The sequence below is a fragment of the Pteropus alecto genome, unplaced genomic scaffold (genome assembly GCF_000325575.1).
Source record: "Pteropus alecto unplaced genomic scaffold, ASM32557v1 scaffold326, whole genome shotgun sequence".
NCBI classification, from domain to species: domain Eukaryota; kingdom Metazoa; phylum Chordata; class Mammalia; order Chiroptera; family Pteropodidae; genus Pteropus; species Pteropus alecto.
Window position 1 is genome coordinate 1,014,454 of NW_006438873.1, and position 24,190 is coordinate 1,038,643.

The window sequence follows — 24,190 nt, forward strand, 5'->3', positions numbered from 1 at the left end:
TGTGTTTTTTATCTCCAGAGGTTCTATTTGGTTCTTTTTGAGGGTTTCAGTCTCCTTGCTCTGCTCATCTAGTTGTTTTTTCAATTCCTGAAAGTGTTAGTATGATTTGTTTCAGAACTTACTGAGTTTTTCAGAAGTACCATTTGAATTCTGTCATTTAAGTTGTATATTTCTATGTCTGTAAGCTTATTTTCTGGAGATTTTTCTTTTTCTTTCTGAGCTGCCTTGTCACCTTGGTTGTTCAGGGTGTTTAATGAACTATTTCTCTGCCTGAGCATTAATGGAAGTGTATTTAGCTCTTTTTTTTTCCACAAAGATTTGTTATATAAAGGTCTCTCTTAAGCCTGTTGCAAAGAAGGCACTTCTCTTTTGTTTTCCAGTAGGTCTAAGGCATCTAAGCCTCTTGGATCCCTGCTTTATATAAATCTTATCAATGCTTTTTCTTTCTTATGATTGTTAATCATGCTCAGTACTTTCAGGCTCAGTTTTGTCAGTGTTAGCGACAGTTTTGGTAGCATTTGCTCAGATTCTCCTGGGGCTCCGCGGTGTTTGGTTTCGGAGGGTATCGGGGTAGAGGCCCTCTGGGTTGGGGATAGTGGGTTGGGGACTGCAGCTCAGCCTTGGTTTTGCAACTACGGCTGGTAAATATCAACTGTTGTTTCTCTGCCATCCCGATTCTCTGCTTTCTGCCTTCATGACTGGGCCCTGCCACTGTCCACGTGAAAGTCACAACACTCCCAGGCAGGGCTGTTCAAGGAACCTGCTGCACCTACTCCCCTCCCCCTTCTCCTGCAGGGAGCTCCGGCTGCAAGAGGCAGCTTCTTTATTTTCTCCACTCTACCACCTAACACCCGGGGTTCTGACCTGTAGTAGCTCTTATGCGCAGATCCCACGCTTAGACGTGCTGGTGGGCAGTTTAGGTGTTTTTGTTGAGTTTTAAATGTTTAGCTTATTGTCGTTTCAAGGGGAGAGATCTGGGGACATCTCTCACTCCTCCATGTTTCTCCAAAATCTCCTGAATCTTAACAAACTTTTAAGTGTACAACACAGCGTCATTGGCTTCGGGCACCGTGCATTATAGAGGATCTCTAGAACTGATTCATCTTGCATAACTGTGACTTTGTTTTTACATCATTTAAAATGAAATTATATAAGCTCACTACTTAAAATGTCAGGGAACAAAAATATATCAAAAAATAATTTTCCAAGCTATACCTTCAAAATATCACTAGGATTAATATTTTACCTCTAAACATCAATTTAGGTAATCATAGTAGCATGCTGGCAATGTGACTGCTAAATAAAAATCTTTACTAAAATATTTAACTTCAGAAGTAAACTAATATGGAACTGAAGAAATTATACTACAGATCTTTTTTTTAGTAATGAACAAAGAGTTCAGTCTTTAAAAGTTCCTTCTAAATCTGAAGAAAAAAGTTGTAAGATATTAAGTTGTTCAAACTTGTATGCCTTCTGTTTTTCCTAGCTTTATGATATAATGACAAAAATTGTTTATATTTAAGATATACAACACAATGACCTGATATACGTATACATAGTGAAATGACACATCAGGCTACAATTCTTGATTAGACCTTAAAGTGTGGATTCACACCTTGCTCTGAAAGACATTTTCTGTTTTTCCTTCCCAACCTTTGCCTTGCTCATGTAGAATTTATACTGCCAAAGTTCGTAATGTTGACTCTTGGTGGCCATTGTAGGCATCTTCTTGTTTGAATTCAATTCTGCATTGTAACCTGTGCTTAACCCGTTGCGTACCCTGTCTCTGCCCAGGCGAAGGGCTCGTTTCATTGTTGTAGTTGACCAGACTCCATGGATACTTCTCTCAACTTTATCCCCAAGAATTTGTGGGTTCTTGATTCCCTGATGTCATTTTATGTTTAAAGCCATTTGAATATACAAATGACACCTTGACTGGACAGACAACTCTTCAGCTGCTCCTTATTGTAAAATTGCATCCATTTCTCTGGCATCAAACCTTTCTGGAGAAATCATAGAAAAACATGTTACAGGTCATTTTCCTTTTTCGTACACTTTCTTCCTACTGAATCCTCACATTTCTCCTTTTTCTTTGAAGTTTGGGACCTTAATAGGAATGTGCCTCAGTGTTGATCATTTTCTCTTTTTTTAAGTTTTATCATCCATATTTATACATTCAGTCCTTACTTGCAAGGATTTTTTTCTCTAACATTTTATCTTTGTTCATATGCCCTATTTTGAGGAGATAAATGATCCTTATATACTAATATCTTTTTCTTCAAAGGCTGTTTCTCATTTGTTTAGACATTTTTTATATAGTCTACATTTACCTGCCAGTCATGTCCTCATTTCTAATATTGATTAAATCTGTAATCATGTGATCTTGTTTGTTAGTTTCCTTAGTTCCACAATATCCCATATCAATTTAGGTCACTATTTTAAATGTTGGATTTTGTAAGTTAACTCTATTTAAGCAGTTTGAAGAAATGGTGGGAAGCTCATTTTATTTCCTTGTATTTCTTTTCAGAATCAATTCCTGGTAATTTTTTTCTTTATTTTTATGTTTTGTAATTGTCCTGTCATTTTCTTTTTTTCCCCTTAGAACTATCTTTTATCTATCTATGTTTTATTATGATGAGAACACTTAACATGAGATCTACCCTTCTAACAAATTTTTAATGTGTAAAACAGTAGTACTATTAAGTATAGTGTATTGTACAACAGATCTCTAGAACTTATTCATTTTGCAAATTTTATATCCATCTTGAAATTTTATATCCGATAAGCAACTACTCTGTTTCCCCTCCCCCCATCCTCTGGCAACCACCATTCTAATCTCTGCTTCTATGAGTTTGACTATTTTACATATTGTATGATTCTACTTATATGAGGTGTCTGTCCCACTGTGGCTGGCTTATTTCTCTCCTAGCATAATGCCTTCAGTGCTCATTATGTTGTAACATACAATAGAATTTTCTTCTTTAAGGCTGAATAATCTTCCGATGCAGGTATATGCCACTTTTTCTCTACCCATTAGTTTATGGAAATTTAGATTGTTTTCATATCTTGGCTATTGTAAATAATGCTGCAATGAACTTAGGGGTACAGATATCTCTATGAAACCCTGGCTTTAATTCTTTCCAATACATTCTCAGTAGAATTGCTAGATCATATGGCAGCTCTATTTTTAATTTTTTGAGGAAACTTCATACTGTTTTGCATAGTGGCTGCACCCATTTATGGTCCCACCAACAGTGCACAAGGGTTCCAATTTGTTCACATACTCACCAACACAGTTACCTTTCACTTTTTTTTTAAATAATAGCTCTCATAAGAGGTGTGAAATGACATTTAATTGTGGTTTTGATTTGCATTTTCCTAATGACTAGTGATGTTAAACATTTTTTTACATACCTGTTGGCCATTTGTATGTCATCTTTGGAAACATGTCTATTCAAGTCCTCTACCCTTTTTTTAATTAAGTTATTTGTTTTTTGCTATTGAGTTGTATGAGTTCTGTATTTTATATGTTAACCCTTATCAGTAGGTGGTTTGCAAATATTTTCTCCTATTTTGAAGGCTGCCTTTTCATTTTGTCAATTGTTTCATTTGATATGCAAAAGCTTTTTGGGTTGATGTCTCAGTTGTCTGTCTTTGCTTTTGGTGTCATATTCAATAAATCATTGTCAAGAATGATGTCAAGAAGCATTTCTCATATGTTTCTGTTCACCAATTTTACAGTTTCAGTTCTTACATTTAAGTCTTTAATACATTTTGAATGTGTGTGTGTGTGTGTGTGTGTGTGTGTGTGTGGTGTAAGATAAATAGACTGCTGCCATTAAAGAAAGAAACTAGAACATGTAACACTGAATTGGAGATGAAATTGTTAGGAGGATGTGATGAACCCTGCGGAAGTTTTCAATAAAGCTTTCAGTGATGGCTTACATAAATGCAAGTAAGAGAGAGATGTTATTGAAACATGGAGGGACAGACTACTTCCTATACAGTGGTGGAATGCTTAGCAAGCTGGTTGCCTCAAGTAATGTGTGGTAGGAAATGTACATTATGACCTTGAAGATGAGGATGTTTCTGGAAGAATAAAAATGTGACCTCATTTCTTCTGCTCATGATTAAAGAGAATAGATACATGAACTAAAGAACAAACTGTTAAGTTTTAGAGGAAATACGATTTCTCAGATAGGTTTTGCTGACCACAGAGGATGCTCATGAAAGGGCTTTGGGAAAAGATCAAATTCAGGATGTAATGCTAAAACTCCTTATTAAAACTTGGGAGAAATTTAAGGTCATGCCTGATGAGTGCTTTAAATCAGCTACAGAGGTTTTAACCCATTTTCCATTTGCCCTGAGAATACTTGCTGGTGGCACCTGCAGCTGCAGCATTTACCCCAAGATAACTCATGGATTATAGTCATAAATTTACCCGCAAAGGTTGCCATAAAATATCTTGCTTTTATTATTATTATTATTATTATTATTATTATTATTATTATTTGCATCACTCTGGTATATTAATAGTCTTTGGAAACAAATGACATCATTCTATTTATAATATTCTGTTTTTAGTAGTGATATTTCCATTTACAAAATATAGTAATTCACAATCGCTGAAAATGTCAAATCCTAGAAAATGTAGCATTCCTATGCATGATGTTAAATTAACGCTGGCAGAGAGCTGCATTTTTTTCTCTAAACAGGAAAAGCATTAAGCATCCTGAAGGCATACCTGCAGGTTTCATGTTTATCTCATGTTTAAGCCCACAACCCTCTCTATTAATAGCAGAGATTCTATCATTTTGAGGACTGTTGTCCACCAGCAGCCTCACAGAGGAGAGAAAAGCTTGTCTCTAAAAACTGTGGACATGGCTTTTGTGTAATAAAATGGGTTATAAACTGATATATAAGAAAGCCACAAGTTTTTTTAAAAAAAAATCAACTTGGACTGGAAGGAACAGAGGCAATCTGAAATGAAAGAGACTTGTGTACCCCTAAACTTCTATGAGCAGGCAATAGTCTAAGAGTCAATAAGATGCAAATATAGAGAATATTCATGGGAAGGGAAGGATGATTCTGGGCAGAATGGAGATCTCAGTGGCTGGAAGCAAGAACCATAGAGAACCAAGAAGTAACATTGGGTCCTAATAGCAAAACTGGAAAGACATCAGGCTGTATTTCAGAATTGCTACAGACTAATTATTCCTGTCTACTTCCCACCTTTGCTCTCCTTTTTGAGTAAGAGTATCTATTTTGATTGTCCCATCCTCATGTCACTGTTTGATGTTGGGTTTGGGGCAGGTGGATACACTGTCTTTTAACTCATTGGTCCTCAGAGAAATAGGATCTGAATCTGAACCTCATCTATGCCTGGACCTGTGTAGATGCAACACTGGACCTCAAGCCCAGTACTGTAAAAATGAGACTTTTTGTATGTACATTGGGGGTGAGTGAGGAGTACATACAGGAGGAATTAAGTAGTGGCTAGAGCAGGCTGTGACAGTTTTTAAATGTCTGCAAGGTCTTGACATTCCTGCCACTGAGAAGTGGCATTCGTGTCACTTCTCCCTATAGCACAGGGGGCGTTGACTATTTGGGATAATAGGGTACAGCAGAAGTGACCCCCTGACTTCCAAGGTGGTGGGTCTCCACCTTCACTTGGGGGAGGTGTGTGTGGTACCCTGAGCCATCACATAAGGAAGTTCACCTGGAGGGCACCATGGTGAAAGGGAGCCAGGACACATGATAATGGTAACTTGAATATCTTTCAACATCTGTAACTTCTAAGTCATTAGTTAGTCTCTCATATCTTTTCTGTAGTTGTCCTCTTTCACCGTCTTCTGGAACTGTAATTATATGTATTTTATACTCATATTCCTTGCTTTTGTGCCACTGTACGCTGATGGTTTATGGAGTTTGTTGATCTTTTTGTGTGTGTGTATGTGTGTGCACTTAAATCAGGATAGAGACAAATTCCATGTTGGTGTTCCCCAATCTTTTCTTCTGCTGTGTGCCATCTTCTGTTAAGCCATTCCAATGAATTCTTCATTCCAAATATTGTGTGTTTTAGTTATAGTGCTTCCATTTGATTCCTTCTGTGGTTTCCCTTTTTCTGCTAAGATTCTCTCTATTCACTCATACTGGCTTTTTTCCTCCAAGAACTAGTATTTATATATAATCCATAATGCATGCAATATAATTTTTATTACATAAGAAAATTATTATAAAATCTTGAATTCTTAATTCCAAAACCTAGGTCATAGGTGAGTGTGTTGTATCACTTTTTTTCCTTCTTGATGATGAATCATGGTTTTCTTTTTTCCTCTGGGATTTTAAGGGTTTTAATTAGATGTGATCTTAAGTACCATGCTAAGTGAAATAAATCAGTGGAAAAGGACAAGAACCATATGGTTTCCTGCGTCTTTAAATCTCAATTTTTTTATGGCATGCCAAACATTGTCTATAAAAACAGTAGAAAAAGAAACATGATTTATCCCTGAAAAGACTTGTACTTTCTTCTACCAGGGTGTTTAGGCTCAAATGAGCTGGGTCAGGACCTGGAAGCCGTTTAGTCAGCTGAGGGTGGTATCAGGCCTCTCTATCCATTGGAGATATTTCATCTGGGGAGAGCCACATCTGTAACACTGCAGTCTGCCACATCAGCCCTGGTGCAATTGACTTTTACTCCAACAAAATTCTCCTTCCTCTTGTGTCTACCATTGCTCCAGAAATAAAATCACCTTTAGGTGTCTGCTCACCAAGGAGGAGCTCATCTTTCTCTAGAAATTCATTTATTTAGATTCATTTTTATATCCACAGCTCTGTGATCACTTTAAATGTTTTTCTTTTTAATCTGATGTTTTCTTATTACAGTGAGTGTGTACCCTTATATATTCTCAGGAGAAATGGAAATGCCTCTATGATAAAGATGTAAAGTTTAGTCCATATATCACTTTACCTTGTGACTCACTAAATGATCAGGAATAAGGTAATAATGCGTGTGACCAAGAAAACAGAGAAAAGATTAACGTATAATTAACAGTTGATGTAATAGCTGCTGTGAGCCACATACAGACAAGAAACAGTCTCTGATCTCAAGAATCATTCCCTCAAAGAAAAAATTTGATGTAAAATAATGTGTTATAACTAAAGGCTGTATAACATATTGTGGAACCACAAACAGAAAAAGAAATAAGGTGTTTCAGATGCCAAGACCCATGAGAGGGAAGATGTTGAGGGATCCACAAGTGATGGGAAAAGGTACCTACAAATACTATTGTCTGGGCGAATTTTACATTATTTAATTCTATTGAGGAAACCTGGGTCTATGCAGTCTTCTAAAACAATGTGATGGTAAATATAGCTGTGTTGCTAATAAGTAGAGACTCTGGGTGAATTTGTTTGTTTGTCTGTATCTTGAATTTTTATCTATGTTCTGCCTTTCTTCTGCCTTGTACTCACCAACAGGTAACAGAGAAACACACAAAGTCCTTGCAAAGAAAACTTTCTTACTTCAGTGGGGGAGGTGCCTTCATAAGGATGTTCATAATGAATTCTGTAGAGGAATGATCATAGAAATTCTCAACCAACTTGATGTTGCATATAACCCTACAACCACTGTGTCTCCAAAGGACTTGAATGTGTTTCTGGTGGGAGAGAAAGCAGCTGGGAAAACAATGGCTATTGAAATGGCAGTGTCAAAGTGGGCAGATGGCAAGATTTGGAAGGACGTCATCTCATATGTCATTTACCTCACTTCTCAGGAAATCAATCAGATGGCCAATAGCAGCTTGGTGGATCTGATCTCCAAGGGCTGGCCCGAAGACCAAGCTCCCATTGCAGATATCCTCTCTGATCCCCAGAAGTTCCTCTTTATTCTCGAGGACCTGGACAACATAGAAGTCAACCTCAACATGAACGAATCTGCTCTGTGCGGTGACAGCAGGCAGCAGGTGCCAGGATGGGAACTGCTTGCCAGTTTGCTGATGAGAAAGATGGCTCCAGGGTGCTCCTTCCTCATCTCATCAAGGCCAGATTGTGAGGCTGCTGTAAGAGCACTAATGAAGACGACAGACAAGTTTATGACTCTGCAGTTCTCCAATGAAATGAGGCAGAAGTATTTTACCTTCTTCTTCAAGGACAGTCACAGGGCTACGACAGCCTTCAAGCTTGTACAAGAGGATGAAATGTTCATGGACCTGTGCCAAGTCCCCATCTTATGCTGGGTCACTTGCGTTGCCCTCAATTGGCAGATGGACATGGAGGATGATTTGCAACACTTCTGCCAAACACTCACAGATATATATGCCCATTTTCTTGCCCATACACTGACATTTGAGGCTGGAGTTCCTGCTAATCGGTACCCCCTAGTCCTACTGGAACGTCTGTGTTCATTGGCTTTAGAAGGACTGTCCCATGACACACTGCATTTTAGCGAGAAGGACCTCAGATGTGTTGGGCTCACTCGTGCTGATGTGTCCACATTGCAGACCCTCAAGATACTTTTGCCAAGCAGTAACCATAAAGATCATTACACATTTATACACTTGAAAATCCAGGAGTTTTGTGCAGCTATAGCATACATGATGGTATTAACCAAGTGCCCAATCCCCTCGGCCAGTAAAAGATATAAAGAAAGAAGGGAAAGATACAATGATTTTAGTCCAATAACTACTTCCATTTTTGGTCTTCTTAATGAGAAGAGAAGAAATATTCTTGAGACATCCTTTGGCTGTCACTTATTGACAGGAGAGCTCAGGCAATACTTTCTACAGAAAATGAAATGTTTTGGTAATAATTCAAAAGCCGTGGAACACCACACACCTTTGTTTCATTGCCTCTTTTAGAATCAGGAGGAAGAATTTGTGAAACAAGTCATGGATTCTTTTTCAGAAGCCAGTGTTTACATTCAAAACAACAGAGATCTGATGGCTTCATCATATTGTCTGGAGTGCTGCCATTTTCTACAGAAACTTAGGTTGAGTATTCAATGCATCTTTGAAAACAAGAAGCCTAATGTGATGCTAACTTCTAGGTGAGTCTTAACATTTTTTGTATTTCCTGTATCCCTAAGACCTGCCCATAGTTCTACTGCTTGTTTACCATCACAAGACCAAAACCGAAGACCATACAGAACTTTATGTCCAATCTTGTCTCAAATCTCTCTGCTTCAGTTTAATTCAAGGTTTCTGGGTTGACATTGGGGCCAGATAATTCTTTGCTGTCCTGTACAAATAATTTTAAGCTGTTTTGTAGACACCCACCCACATATATTAGACACCATTAGAACTTTATCTCCTCCCCCAGTCTTTGGACCTTGCCAAATGTCAAAAATGGCCCCTAATTGAGAACCACCAGTTTAACCTTAGTTTTTCAGACCTGTTGTGTGGATTAACTGAAATAATTCTTGCAGATTACTTAGAGACATTCATAATAGCACAGACCATTCAACGTTTACCATCAATACTAATATTTCTTAAGAGTCACATCTTCTCAGTCAAAGGCACTACACTCAATACCTTGTGTTTTGCCCATCTACAAACTCACCAACTACTTTTGTGAGTCTGAGTGTTGCATTTCACACTTGGCCGAACTTTATTTCTTCTTGCCTTATATTGAGTCTGGTCCTCAAAAGGTATTTTAATAAATGTATTATCTTCCAAATGGCTGAAGAATTACATTTTTCCTCCATGTAGTAAAATGAAGAGCCTTGTTTACTGGAGAGACATCTGCAATCTACTTCACACCAGAGAGAACCTCCAGGAGCTGGAAATTTGTAACAGCGAACTTGATGATACCTCAGAAAGGGTTCTGTGTAAAGCCCTGAGACATCCCAGCTGTCAACTTCGAACACTCAAGTAGGTGATATCTCAAACCCTACCTTGGAGATCCCTCTGGAAATAATAGTGCTACCTTCTCTGGGGGAGAGCATTACAAGAAAATAATAACCCCATGTGATAAAAGTAATTCTGATGCATGTACCTAAAGCAGGGAAGGTGGGAGGAGGGCTGAGGACCTCCGAATTTCATGATAATTTTTTCAGGAAAAGATAATTGATGCAAGTTGTCTCATTGAAAAGTAGAAGCTATAACACTCTGCATTATGTTCATCCACATACAACAGAACCACCTCCTTCCACACCTACCCCCAAAATGGCCTAAGCATAACAAAGCTTAATTTTCCACTCACATGAAAAGTCTGGAGGTCAGAAGCCCATGACAGATACGCTTTCAGATTCATCTTGAACTAAATCCCTTTGTACTTTTTCTCAGCCATCTTTAATGCTTCCTCGATCAACATGACTTTGGGCCATGACGACTATTGAAACCCCAGCAATTATGATCCCTTCCAGGCAGGAAAAAGGGGGAAGAGAGGGAAAGGGACACCTCTTGGCTTTGGAGCTTCCTTTATGGAGCCTTTCCAGAGCTCTTTTTTTGTGTCACTTCTGCTTGCCTCTCATTAACCTGTTCATCTTGTCACCTAATTGCAAAGGAGGACAAAGAAAGCAAGTTGCTTCAAAGATGACTAACTTCAAATTGCTTCAAAGATAATTAGCTTTCCTCCCTGGAAGTCTCAAGTCCACCAGTGGGCCCAGGGGGCCATCGTGGGTTCCTAACTCTTCTCTCCATATGGCCCTTAGAAAGGTGGTGACCGACACTCTTGAAGAGCCATGTTGTCCATTCAAGATGCTGGATTTTCTAAGTGAAAACCCATTTCAAAGCTTTGAGCAGACGAGCAAGATCTTGTGTGTAACAGCATCCTTGTGGATAGATGCAAGCTCACGGGAGGAAGGTTTAAGGAGAAACACTAATTAAAAGGCTCTTATGAGGATCTGGGAGAGAGAAAATGGTGGCCCATATAGGTGGTAGAGGTTGAGATGGAGAGAAATAATCTAATTCTGCATTTATTTTGGAGGTAGAGCTGACAGGATCTGCCTGATTTGTGGCATTCTTCTCTTGGGGAAGGGGTATTCTCCTTCAGGATAGGTGCTTAGAGACTCTGGGACAACATTTTTTCTTCAGTAAAATTTTGAATTATTAATGCGCACCAGATCCTGTGGATCTATTAGCCATGAGCATGTCATGATCTTTGCTCTTGAGAGATAGAAGCATGGCTCAGTTTTGCATGGGGGTGGGTGTGATTTCTCAGCATCACTCATGGGTACCTCTTAGAGGAAGATCAATGAGGTAAAGACCCAGAGAATTATTTCCAAGTCAGCAGCCTGATTTGGGGATTAGCAGAGGTCATTTGACCTGACTGGGAATCTAAGATTGAGAGTACTGTGTAAAGAAATAGTCAACACTCAGACTCTGTTCTGGAATGAAGTAGGGCAGGTAGAAAAAATTGCAGAGAAGGTGTGCACACTGTGGAAACTGGAGTGTAATGCCCCCCCCCCACTATTTTATCTTCTGCAGGTTGACCTATCTCTCAGTTGGCACCACATTTGAAGACGTATTCAAGGCTATTGTTTATAACCAGAACCTTACTATTTTGAGTCTGAATTGTATGCCTATTTCTTTAAAGATGTTTTCACTTCTGCATGAGGTCTTAGAAAGTTCAATGTGCAGCATACAGCACCTGAGGTGAGTCACTGCTCAGCTGAACATTCATTGTGTATGAAGGGAAGAACTGGGTGTCAATGTGTATGAGTGACACTACCTGCTACTTCTGGATGCCATGTTCCTTGAAGATTTTTAGCACATGGCTCATTTCTCTTCCACTAGCATTATTCCTGTCATTCTGAGTGCTTTCAATTTCTGTGTGGATGGTCTTTTCTCTAACGTGACTTTGTATTCCCTTGACTTATAGTTCTCTAATGATCTCAACCCTCTCTGCCCATTCTTGGGTATAGACCAGCCTGGTCAAAGCTAAGAGTCTGCCTGATAGAAATATTATGCAAGCCACAAAGATAATTTGAAATCTTTGAGTAGCCACATTTAAAAAAAAAAAAAAAGGTAGAAGGAAACAGGCAAAATTAATTTCAATAATATACCTTAACCTAATATATCAAATTATATCAACATGTAATTGATATAAAAAACTATTAGTGACATTTTACCTTCTTTGTGTGGGTGTTGGGGGGAGCGTTGAGTCTTCAAAATCCACTGTGTGTTTTCTATTCACAGAATATCTCTGCTCATGCTAAATTCCCATCATAAACACTTTATTTTGATTTTATAAAATATACAATTGAAAAAGTTGATCCACAGACATCATTAGGATGTTTCAAAGTCATCCTAAACATATTATCTCTATGCTCGTTCTATCTCTATGCTCATTCTATCTCTATGTTCATTCTATCTCTATGCTATCTCTATGCTCTCTGTGCTCATCCTAAACGTATTATCTCTATGCTCATTCTATCTCTATGCTCATTCCATTCCATGGCATTATAGCATCCTAGATGTCTGTTTACAGCCGTATATTTCTTCTGGTTTCAGCCTTGTACCTAACAAACTTCTCAATGTCTCTACTTTGATATCTTATGGGCATTTCAGATATAGATTTTCTAGTGGCGTGGTTTAGACAAATTAGGTAGGTAGACAATCAGAATGGATCCACCTGACTACTTTGCTGCTTCATTTGCTGCTCTGCATGGTAATCAAGCCATGGTCATCTCTCATCTTAGCTATTCCAGTACCCTGCTGTCTGTTGTCTCTGTCCCCACCTTTGCCTGATACATGAAAAAAAAGTAGAAGGGCAACTTTAGTTTTCAATTTAAGTCAGATCTTGCCATGATTCTGCCCTTTGATCTCCAAACTTAAATGGCTTCCACTCTCACTCAAAATAAAACCCATCATTTCACCATGGGTGGCCCTGGTTAACACTATGACATGTCTTCCACTCATGTTCTATTCACTTACCCTTTGAACCACCAAGCCTACTCCTTTCCTCCACCAGAAATTCTCTTCCCTAGAGATTCAGAGCATGCCACCACATCTCTCACATTTCTGCTCAGATGCCACTTTATTAGTTGGTACTTCTCTCACTAACTACTTCATATAAAAGTTGAACATCTCCTTTCCTTTCTCTACAATTTATCCCTTTTTTTTTTTAAATAGAACTGACCACTTACGAGACACATTACACAATTGGTCATTTCTTTATTTACGCCCTCTAGAATTCCATCATATTTCCTCTGTTTCTTTATTGTATCCTAGGAACCTAGCATAATACCTAAAATATGGTAGACAGTATTGGTTAGTTGACTATATGATGGTCAGCAAAGTCCTCACTAAAGAAGTGAACTTTGAGTGACAAGCTAAAGGAAGTGAGAGAGAACCACACAGATATCTGGAGGAAGCATGTTAATCAGAAATGACAGCAGGAGCATGAGAGCCAACATATGAATATGCTTGGAGAACCTAAGAAAGAGTGAGGAGACAGGCAGATGGCATAGTATGAGCAATGAGTAGAAAATTAGACAAAGCCAGTAAGGTAGTTGAGAGCCAGATTACGCAGGTCATTATAGGCTATATAGGAGAAAACACTGAAAGTCGCTTGAAATGTGATGGTAAGCTGAGTGTCCTGATCAGGTGAGTTACTTGATCCCTGCTATTGAGTTCTGAAGCACAGCCATGGATGCCATGTGAAGACGTTGCAAGAGGGTGAAGAACCAACCGCCCATGCATATCTTCAAACTTACCCAAGTGTGAACTTTGAGAACTGGCACAGGGCAAGATTTAGATTCAGGAGGATCCATTCATTGCCCATTTTAAGTAGGTGACCTCTCACTTGTTTGGAGTTAGTTTTCCTTAAAAGTGGGATGACCTGGGAAACTGGGCAGCCTCATTTTATCTCTGTGTATTTTTCTCATAGCTTGACGAAATGTGACTTGGAAACTCATGCATGTAAAGAAATCGCCTCTCTCCTCATCAGCAGCAAGCTGAAGAAACTGACCCTATCCAAAAACCCACTGAAGAACAATGGGGTGAAAATCCTATGTGATGCTTTGCTCCATCCAGACTGTGGTCTTGAGTCACTGGTGTAAGCCAGCTTAGATAAGCCCATTATGTAGAAGTTTGGTCCTGAGCATTAATGTCCAAGCTTGTGGTCAAAACATAATGAGAGAGAAAGTATAGTGGCTGAAAACATGGTATTTAGAGTCAGCCAGGTCTGAGTTATCATACTTTTTTTTTTTTGGTATTTCACTATTTTTGTTTGTTTGTCTTTTAGTTTGCACTTCTTGGAGTATCTGTGTTATTATTCTTGTTGGGCAACCAATTTTCACCACAATGTTGGCAAAAATATATGTAGCTTTTCTCAGCTTGCATCTCACTGTCATGGGATGGAGTCACAACACTCTCAATCTTCTGTCTTTGGGGAGAGAGTTAAATATGGTGCCAGGTAGGTTCCAAACATATCTGGGCCATAGCAACTGACTTGATAAGAACAGGAAATTTATAGTTACTTTAACAATAAGTAACTATGATTGATGTCTCATGGGATGTGATGTTATTGAGAGCACAAGGAAGAATGCCAAGGAAAGAAGAAGGTATGGTGCTAGATTGCCTTGAAATAGGGACTTCTGTTTTCTAGTTTCTACTTCTTTCAGGTTGGCAGACGATGGGCTGTGTCTATGTTTCTTATTTGTTCCAATTACATAAGAGAATCTTTTTCTCTGTTCTGGAAAAGTTGCTAGAAAAGCAGACTATCTCACATGGTTGAGACATGGCAAAAGATGGGGAAAATATGGCAAAAGTAAGGCATAAAACTACAAAAATACTAAAGGAAACAAAAGAGACTAAGTAGCCCAGTACATTTTTAAGTGTAATAAAAGCAATGCATTAAAAATGTACCTTCTCATGAGTCTGTCTTGTTGGTTTTTTGCTTTCAATTTAATATCCCACAAATGAGTGAAAACATATGTTTCTCAACTTATTCTGTCTGACTTATTTCACTTAACATGATTACCTCAAGATCCATTTATTTTGTCACAAATGGTAGTATTTCATCTTTTCTTATGGCTGAGTAATATTCCATTGTATGTATATACCACCACCTCTTTATCCAATCATTTGTTGAAGGGCACTTAGATATGAAACATTTTTCTTTAAATTTTTTTCAATCATTTGAAAGCATAAATACCATTCTTAGCTGATAGCTGTACAAAACAAGCAGATAACTAGATTCAATCCCTAGGATGTGTTTTGCATGCCTTTTTCTCATGTGAGAACAAAAACCTGGTGTGGTCCTTGCCAGCTTTTTTTTTTTTTTTTTTTTACATAGAAGCTAGAGATCCAGGTTGGAAATGAGTAAACTTCTGATTAATGGGAGAAAATTAAAATTTAAACTGTGTATACTACAAAGTACATTTCAAATCTAGGACCAAAAGGCATTAGGAATGCCTTCTGTGTTTACCTTTCCTCTGTTTTCAAAAATTTCCACAGTTCCTATGTTGTAAGCAGCAAAGTCACCCCTTTAGAATAATGCAATTTAAAAACTGTAAAGAATAGGTGGATTAAATGTAACCAAATATATCGAACAATGAGGATACCAAGTTGTAGAAGTAATTTCTATAAGGTTATCCAATTAGTAGGAGTTTGATTTTTTTCATGCCCCATTCTATATTATCCAGCCCCATGTCTCCCTCTCTGTACTATTTCAGGTCTTTCAAATTTTTCTTCCCAGGAAGAAATTTATGGATAGAGATCTGGGCTATCCAGCAGAAGGCATAGAGACATGTGTGGATTTGGGACAGATGGTCAGATATGATCCTCTTTCACACAGTTAAACTGTGTTATTGACTCAGTGCTTTTTTTTCCCTTGTAATTCCACGCAGGCTACTCTTCTGTTGTCTCACTAAAAACTGTTGCAGCTCCCTTGGGAGAGCCCTCATGTTCAGCAAGACTCTGAAACATCTAGATCTGAGTGCAAATTACCTACAGAATCATGGAGTATTGGTTCTAACTCTGCCCTTACTGTTTCCAACCTGTCAATTACAGGAGCTGGAGTAAGTCTTGCCGTGGCTTTCTTGGATGACTGTTGCTACCATGTAAGGGTTTTGAGTGGTGCTGGCAACAGAAATGAGAAAAGTCATTGACAGTGGTGTCAGGGATGACAAGTGTTATATAAGGGATGTGAGAATGTGTGCTCTCTACAGTATGCAGCATAAGAGCAGGGTAAGATTTTTTCTGGCAAAATCTTTTAGCTGAGAATAGCAGAATCTGCAAAATCCCTTAGATTGTCGTTCGTCACATGGAGAGGTGTTCCTGGGCCAGGCCCAGCTGGACATGCCATGGGGAGGTGCTGCAGAAGGAGGGCATCCAGAGACTCAGCTCTGACCTGGCTTACACATTTGTGGGGAAGGCAACATCTTTTGAAGCAGGCTTTAGTGAGGGCATCTTTATTGAGAAATAGACATTGGAAAAGGGGTATGTTGGGAGTACAGCTGGTGGAGGTGGTCATGCCTGAGCCACTAATATGGGCCAATAATACTATGCCTCTCTGTGAAGCTAACTCAGTTGGATTGGGATGGCCTTTGACCAAAATTTCCAGGATGAAATAATTAATAGCCTTCTCCAGCCTTCTGAGTGTTTGTCCTCCATGATGCTAAACAGGCAACTTTTTCATATTCCTCCAGAGATGCTGAGCTGTCGTTTGTCTGAAAAGTTTTTAAATTTTGTTTATTCTTTAGAGTTATTGACTTTGAAGTAGTTCTTTGAAAATGTTCCATCTCGAATGTCTTTTTCTTTTTTTCGGCTCATAAATATGAGAAAGCTAGACCATCTCCTGTTCATAAAGCAGTAACACTGTGGCCTGTGAGCCTCCTGAACCAAGTCCTTCATAGGTTTGTATCATAACATAACCAACACTATGGTATATGGCGTTTATCTCGAATTTCTTTCTGCCTTGCACTTATAATTTAAATCCAAGGTTCTATCTAATTTTGTGGGGATAGGCAGGTTGAGGATAACAGAAAATTCTGGGGGAAAATAACTCTCATTTTTTCTTGCTTTGGCCTTTACTTTGTGCTCAGTAGTTTGAGGTAAATTGACTCAATACTGTACACTTTGTCAGTTATGAGTTAGATGGTAAATATCTTGGGCTGTGGATTATGTGGTCTCTGTCACAACTACTCAACCTAGCTGTTATACCTCAATAGCAGCCATGGATAATACATAAATGAGTGGATATGGCTGCATTCCAAAAAACTTTATTTATAAGGGCAGTAAGTTGGCCCAATTTGGCTCATAGGCTGTAGTCTGCTATAGATTCCAAGCTCTCTTCTGTCACCCTTCCAAAGGCACCTTTACTATAACTTTCTATTTCTTCTATTGCCTACCCTAACCTATGTTGGAGCTGTCACAGGGCCAATAAAACCCTGCATTGTTCATCATAATTCCCGTCCCTCTAAGTTTAAAATAAAGATAACAGATATATGTTATCTTTATTTTAAAATTACAACAGTAGTTGGCAAGCCTTCGATGCTCCATAACTATTGAATGAATAAACTGGATTTCCCAGTATCTGCTTCAGTCTCCAAGTATTCAACAAACAATGACTGAATATGTATTGGTCACACCAAATTAGATAGAACCATGGATTTAGATTATAACTGCAAAGTAGAAAGAAATTTAAGATCAGTCCTAGGCCATAGTTTTGGTTATTTTCTGACACGTCTATTAAGTGATCTAGTGCAGGAGTCAGGGGCCATAATGTCACTATTTTATGACTCTTGTAGGTGGTTGGGATACCTCAGTAAACAAAACAAATATCCATTTCCTAATGGATTTTGTGTTGGCTTGAGGAGATAGAAAACAAACAAGACATAAGTAAACCATGCATTGTGTTAGACCAGGGACCAGCAAACTGTGGCCCAGGGGCCCAATCTGCCCCCTCTGCTCGTTTTTGTAAATATAGTTTTATTAGAATACAACCATTCACTTACATGTTGTCTAGAATTGCATTTGTGCTACCATGGCAAAGTTTAGTTATTGTGACAGAAGCTGTGTGGTCCATACAGTGTAAAATATTATTTGGCCCTTCATAGGAAAAAGTTGTCAACTCTTGCATCAGATAGTAAAAATTGCTATGAAATTTTTAAAATTTTGTTAAAGTAGATCAGCATATGTGTTCAGGAGTGCTAATGGTGGAGTGTGGCCATCTTAAGCAAAGTCAGTCAACGTAACCCTTGGTGTCAAGGAAATTTGAGCAAAAACTTGGAGGAATTAAGAGACGGTCATACAGATCAACAGAGGGGTGTCTTCAAGCAAAATAAATAGCCAGAGTAGAGGCGCTAACATGGGAACAGCCTGCTTTGCTCAAGGTATATTAAGAAGGCCAATGTGGTGAGGCAGTGAGTAGAACTGCAGTAATAGACAATGTGGAAGAAGGGACATGAAGTGGCAGATCACAAAGGAGCATATGAGCAATTGTAAGGACTTCCTCTGAGTGAGAGGAAGAGCCATGTGATATGCTCTTAGTTATAAAAATGATATGTTCAGTTCTTCTCAGTGACATTGGTTTTTGACATGAGTACGGGAAGGCAGAAAAATGAACAATGGAAGTGATTGCCTAAAATAACTCTTTGGAGCTCAAGCTCAGTGTCACAAAAACATGGATTAAAAATGTCATCTGTGTCTTTAGACAACACTTAGTGTTCTGGCTTTGGCTTTCCTGTTTGTAAAATCAGGATGACAAGAGCCCTGTGACTACTGTGTGAGTTAATATGACTAACAACCTTGAATACTGCTGATATAAATTTTCTATAAACAATATTGCTCTTGTCCCCACAATGAGTCCCCTGTTCATGGACATCATGAGAGAGGTACAAGAATATTTATCACTTCATGATATCGAACCTTTGAGAAAGGTGGTCGTGATTCCATCTCATATTTCTCTTCTGCGGGCTTTCTGGTTGCTTTTTTACCAATGATGTCTGTCAACATATTGCTTCAGCTATGATTAATAATCCAAACTTCAGGAGCCTGGAGCTCGGGAGCAACAATATAGGGGATTCAGGAATGGAGGTGCTGTGTAATGCTTTGAAACATCCCAGCTGCAAGTTAGAGAACATTGGGTAGGTCTCTGGGGGTGGAGGGAAGCTCCTTGTTTGGAGTTTGGAAAAACTTAAGGGATAAAAGGAAGTGGGTTGAGAAATGAAAACTCTCAGACGTAACGATCTGGTGTTTGAAAGGCTGCTCTATGGGTTGGCAGGTTATTTTGTCAAGAACTTGTGCAGATATTTGGTAAAAGAGTTCACACCCATGTGCTCTACCTGCCATGCCTCTCCAAGGATGGGGCCCAATATCACTGTGCATCTCATTACTACAGGCTGGAAGAGTGTATGTTAACCAGTGCCTGCTATGCATCTCTCACCTTTGTTCTTAAGAGCAGCAAAACTCTGAAAAAACTCAATCTGCTTGGAAATAAGTTGGGTGATGAGGGAATTGTGAAACTTCTAGAGAGCTTGGGACACCCAGATTGTATACTTCAGACAGTTGGGTAAGTTGGACTCTTATCTTCCTTGGTGATGGGGACAATTCCATGTTGAGATGGGTGGTCCAAGACAGACATGCAAGATGATGACAAATGTTTCCAGCTTCAAATACCTAAAAGAATAAGAATGGTCTCTGTTGGAATGTTAAAAATATCCATAGGGTATTTAGACCAGAGGACCCAGTCGATGCTGAGTAAAAAGTGACAGTTGGTATGACTTGTCATGCTTAGCATAGGAAATACTTAAATATACGATATTTTTAATCCCATCTTCCTACTTTCTCCTGCTTGGATGTATCTTTTATTACTAGAAAAGGGCGGGGGGGAGTCCATTTTCAGGATGTCATTGTGTAGCTTTAAATCCTGGGCCATTCAATGCTTTCTCATAGAGCAAAAATCCTCTGCCTTTCTGTATTTGGTGACTATTGCTGTGTAACAAATTACCACAGATTTGGTGACTGCACCAAAATCCATTCTCACTGACAGTGCACAAAAGTTCCCTTTTCTCCATATCTTCGCTAGCACTTACCACTTGTCTTTTTGATAACTGCCATTCTGACAGCTGTGAGATACTTTGTGTGGTTTTGATTTGCATTTTCTTTTTTGTTTCAATTTACATTTTTTCCAGTTTTATTGAAATATAATAGACAATTAGTTGCTCGTATTTATATTGTACAATTCAATGAGGTTTTTTTTTCAATTATAGTTGGCATATGATAATATACCAGTTTCAGTTGAGCGTACTGATCAGAGATCCACATAACTCACAATCACCCCACTAAACCTAATACCCTTCTTCCCCTTTACATATTTATTACAACATTAACCATCTTCCCCATGCTACACTCAACATCTCCATGTCTATTCTGCAACTATCTATCCATTTGTACTTCTTAATCTCCTTTTTCACCATTCCCACAACCCCCATCCTATCTAGTAGCCCTCAAAATATTCTCTGTATCTATGTTTATTTCTGTTTCTGTTATTGTTGTTATTTATTTTTTTCCTTCGACGCCACATGTATGTGAAATAATGTGATATTTGTCTTTCACCACATGCCTTATTTCATTCAGCACAATACTATCTAGGTCCATCAAGGCAATATCTTTTTCTATCCTCTTCCTTTTAGTCTGTGTGTGTCTTTTAATCTGAAGTGAGTCTCTTGTAGGCAGCATATGTAGGGCTCTTGTTTTCTTATCCATTCAGCCACTCTATCTTTTTGTTGGAGCACTTAATTCTTTTCCATTTGAGATACTTGTTGATAGAAATGTAGTTATTACCATTTTTATTCTTGTTTTCGATACATGTTTTTTCTTCTTAAAGAAGTCCCTCCAACATTTCCTGTAATGCTAACTTGGCATCGATAAATTCTTTTAGCTTATTTTGTCTTGGAAGCTCTTTATCTGTCTTTTGACTCCAAATGATAGTTTTTCTGGATAAGGTATTCTTGGTTGTACATCCTGGGTTTTCAGCACATTGAATATTATGTATCAAGCCCTTCTGTCCTGCATAGTTTCTTTTGAGAAATCACCTGCCATTCTTATGGGTGCTCCCTTGTAGGTAACTAACCACTTTTCTCCTGCTGCTTTTAAGATTCTCTCTTTGTATTTAACATTTGGCATTTGAATTATGATGTGTTTTGGTGTGGGCCTCTTTGGGTTCCTAGTTTGGGGGGCTCTCTGAGCTTCATGGGATTTTATGTCTGTTTCCTTCACCAGGTTAGGAAAGTTTTCCATCATTATTTCTTCAAATAGTTCTCAACATCTTGTTTTTCTTCCAATATTCCTATGACACAGATATTTTTACATTTAATAGTGTCCCATAGATCCTTAAGTTATAATTATAGTCTTGGCTGCTTTTTTCTTGCCATTCTATTGACTATCTTCCCCATCCTGTATATCGGTGGTTCAACCCTCTTCTTTATCCACTCTGTTTATTCTATCTAATATACTCTTCATCTCAGATGTGTTCTTTGTTCTGACTGGCTCCCTTTTATAGTTTCCATTTCCATTTTTTATGGGTTTTTTGATCTCTTTGTTAAAATTCTCATTGAGTTCATCTATACACCCTCACACTGGGAGGGAGGTGGGCTCACCAGAGGAACAATGGACACCTCTGGCACTTCTGCCTGGAAGACAGCCTCACCTCCGGCCCTCACTCCGACAACTCAGAGTCTCTCTTGGAAGTCCCTGGTGCCCTCTGTGCAACTAACCCAGCACTGGTGCTCAGAGTGAGCAGATCTGTTGCTGCAAAAGTCTGCTCACAGACACAGCCCCGTTAAGAGGTGTCTGCAGCTGCCAGCTGCTGCTGCCATAGTCTCTGTCCCACTTAGCCACCCCTCCTACCTTCTACCACTGTAGGCTGATTAATTATTTTTCTCCCTACTTGTAGTGCTTCTGTTTATCTAGATCCCAGTCAACTTTCCTTGCTGTTTGCTCTGTGTTTCTGTCACAACTTTGATTTGGTCACAGGAGGAATGAACAAAGCCTCTATCATTTATGCCCCTTTTTTCTTTCTCCTTGATTTGCATTTTCTTGATGATTGGTGATGTCGAGTACCTTTTCATGTATTTGTTGGAAATTTTAATATCTTCTTTGGGAAAATGTCTGTTTTGGTCCTTTGCCCATTTTTTAACCGAGTTTTTTTGTTTTGTTTTGTTTTTGCTATTGAGTCGTATGGGTTCTTTATGTGCTTTGGATCTTAATCCTCATAGACATAAGTATTTATTCTTCCTATTGTCCATCTCCTTTCACTAAAATGTAAGTTCCATGATGATAAGTATTCCCCACTTCAATGTTATACCTTACAACCTGGGTGCTCAATAAAAGTAAATTGGAGAAATAAATATATTTCAGATTGTAATGGTATCTGTATCTACACGCTAACTGAAATGTTCACATGCAGAGAGGGCACAAAGGAAACAAAAGTGACTCTGAATCCCCCTCTTTGATTTGAAGAAATTGGGTACAATGTGATGATCATGGGCTCTGGATAAGTGGCCCTCTATACATTAACCATGTAAACATATTTTAGTTAAAAACTTTGACCTTTGGTGTTGTAGTCTGTAAAATCACTCATGGTATCATCTGTTGTGAGGATATAATTGCATGTGCATGTTAAGTATTGAGCATTGAGTTGCACGGTACCTATGTAGTTCATGTTGACTTGAATCTGTACTCCAAGTGGAATTCTTGCCTCATCAATGCTTAATGGAGACCACTCTGTCTACTTTAAGAATGAGGGTTTTCAATCTAGACCAGATTTTCCTTTTTCCTCAGAGGTCACATGAGAGACTCCCAAGAATACCCAAAGATTAACATATGGGGAATGAGTCGTTGATGCCACAAAGTCAAAATACAATGTGTAGTATTCACAGAATTCTCCCTCTGTATTTTCCTCAGGCTTCAAATAAATGATATGGATGTAGAAACCATGAAGCTACTACTGACTGTAAAAAAGAAAAATACCAAACTGGTCTTCATTTCTCAATCTTGGGCTAAAAAGGAAGGCAGAGAAGTCAGCAGTAAGCTTGGTCATCTAAGTCTTCCTCAGTCAATTCCAATGGTGCCCAACCTGACTTGGCATCTAATCTCTCGCCACATGCCCAGAAAAAGTTTAGACTCGTGAAGAAGTCTACTACAGTTTCTCAGCAACTCCCTCAGTCATGTTCTACCTAAAATGTATTTGACATAAATCATGACCATGGCTGGGATGCAGGAAAATCAGAGTTATGGTTTCTCATTTGTATTTGTTTTGTGACTTGATCAAGTCAATGACTTTATAAAAGTTTCTACACTGTCCACAAGAGTAATGAAAGCATTATATGAAGTAATAAAAAGTCAAATTGCATTGAGAAAAAGTTTCTGTTTATCAAAGGGCAATGTGAAGTAAGAAATTGAATTGGAGACTCATAATCCTTTCATTCTTTTGTCTAGATGGAGTTATCAAGAGTATCCCAAGGTGTCCCGTGAAAAGAAATTGTTATCTTTCCTTCTTTCCTTTGTATTTCTATGTCAACTTCCATCCCTGATTTGCTTATGCCTCAACTGGTATTTGTTCCCTTCTCTTACACTTCTCTGCTCCCAAATTCACCAGAGTGTCCTATAGGGTGAAGGGTGACTTCCCCCTAAGCTGCAGAGCAATGTGACGTATGTGTGATCTCAGAAAATCTTCTCTCTTTTATTATTTCTTTCAAAGGAGGGAGCTTGACATTGGGCATCCTTGAATAACTTTTCCAGCTCTGACACCATATTTACAGTACCCTATTTCTAAGCATTTGGAGCTACTGTATCTAAGATAGACTCAGAAGTAAAAGTAGACAATTAAGTTGAGTAGTTATGCAGTAATTAGGGGATGAAAATCTTTTTTCTGGAATACAAGTACTGTTTTCCGTAGTAACTGAACCAATTTACATTCCCACCAATGATGCATGCGGGTTCCCTTTTCTGCACTTATCTCTTGTGATTTTTTAAATAATAGCCATCCTAACAGGTGTGAATTGATACCTCCTTGTCATTTTGATATGTATTTCCCTGATTATTAGTGATGTTGAGCACCTTTTCATGTACCCGTTGGCCATCTGTACGTCATCTTTTGAAAAATGTCTATTCAGTTCCTTAGCTCATTTGTTAATTAGGTTATTTGGGTTTGTTTTGTTTTGTTTTGTTTTTTGCTACTGAGTTGTAGGAGTTCCTTATGTATTTTGGATTTAACCCTTTATCAGATATATGGCTTGCAA

The 24,190-nt window shown here is 38.5% G+C and overlaps 1 protein-coding gene across 1 annotated transcript in view; it reads left to right on the forward strand.

Annotated features, from left to right (window-relative positions):
• The window catches only part of NLRP11 (NLR family pyrin domain containing 11), a 31,962-nt gene extending 8,398 nt beyond the window's left edge, over positions 1–23,564 (forward strand). The window contains 9 exon segments of the mRNA XM_015592517.1: positions 7,480–9,046; positions 9,708–9,869; positions 11,427–11,594; positions 13,831–13,998; positions 15,794–15,964; positions 18,863–19,033; positions 19,288–19,458; positions 22,854–22,975; positions 23,548–23,564. Coding sequence (XP_015448003.1) covers positions 7,480–9,046; positions 9,708–9,869; positions 11,427–11,594; positions 13,831–13,998; positions 15,794–15,964; positions 18,863–19,033; positions 19,288–19,458; positions 22,854–22,975; positions 23,548–23,564 — 2,717 coding nt within the window.
• Positions 23,565–24,190: the final 626 nt, after the last annotated feature.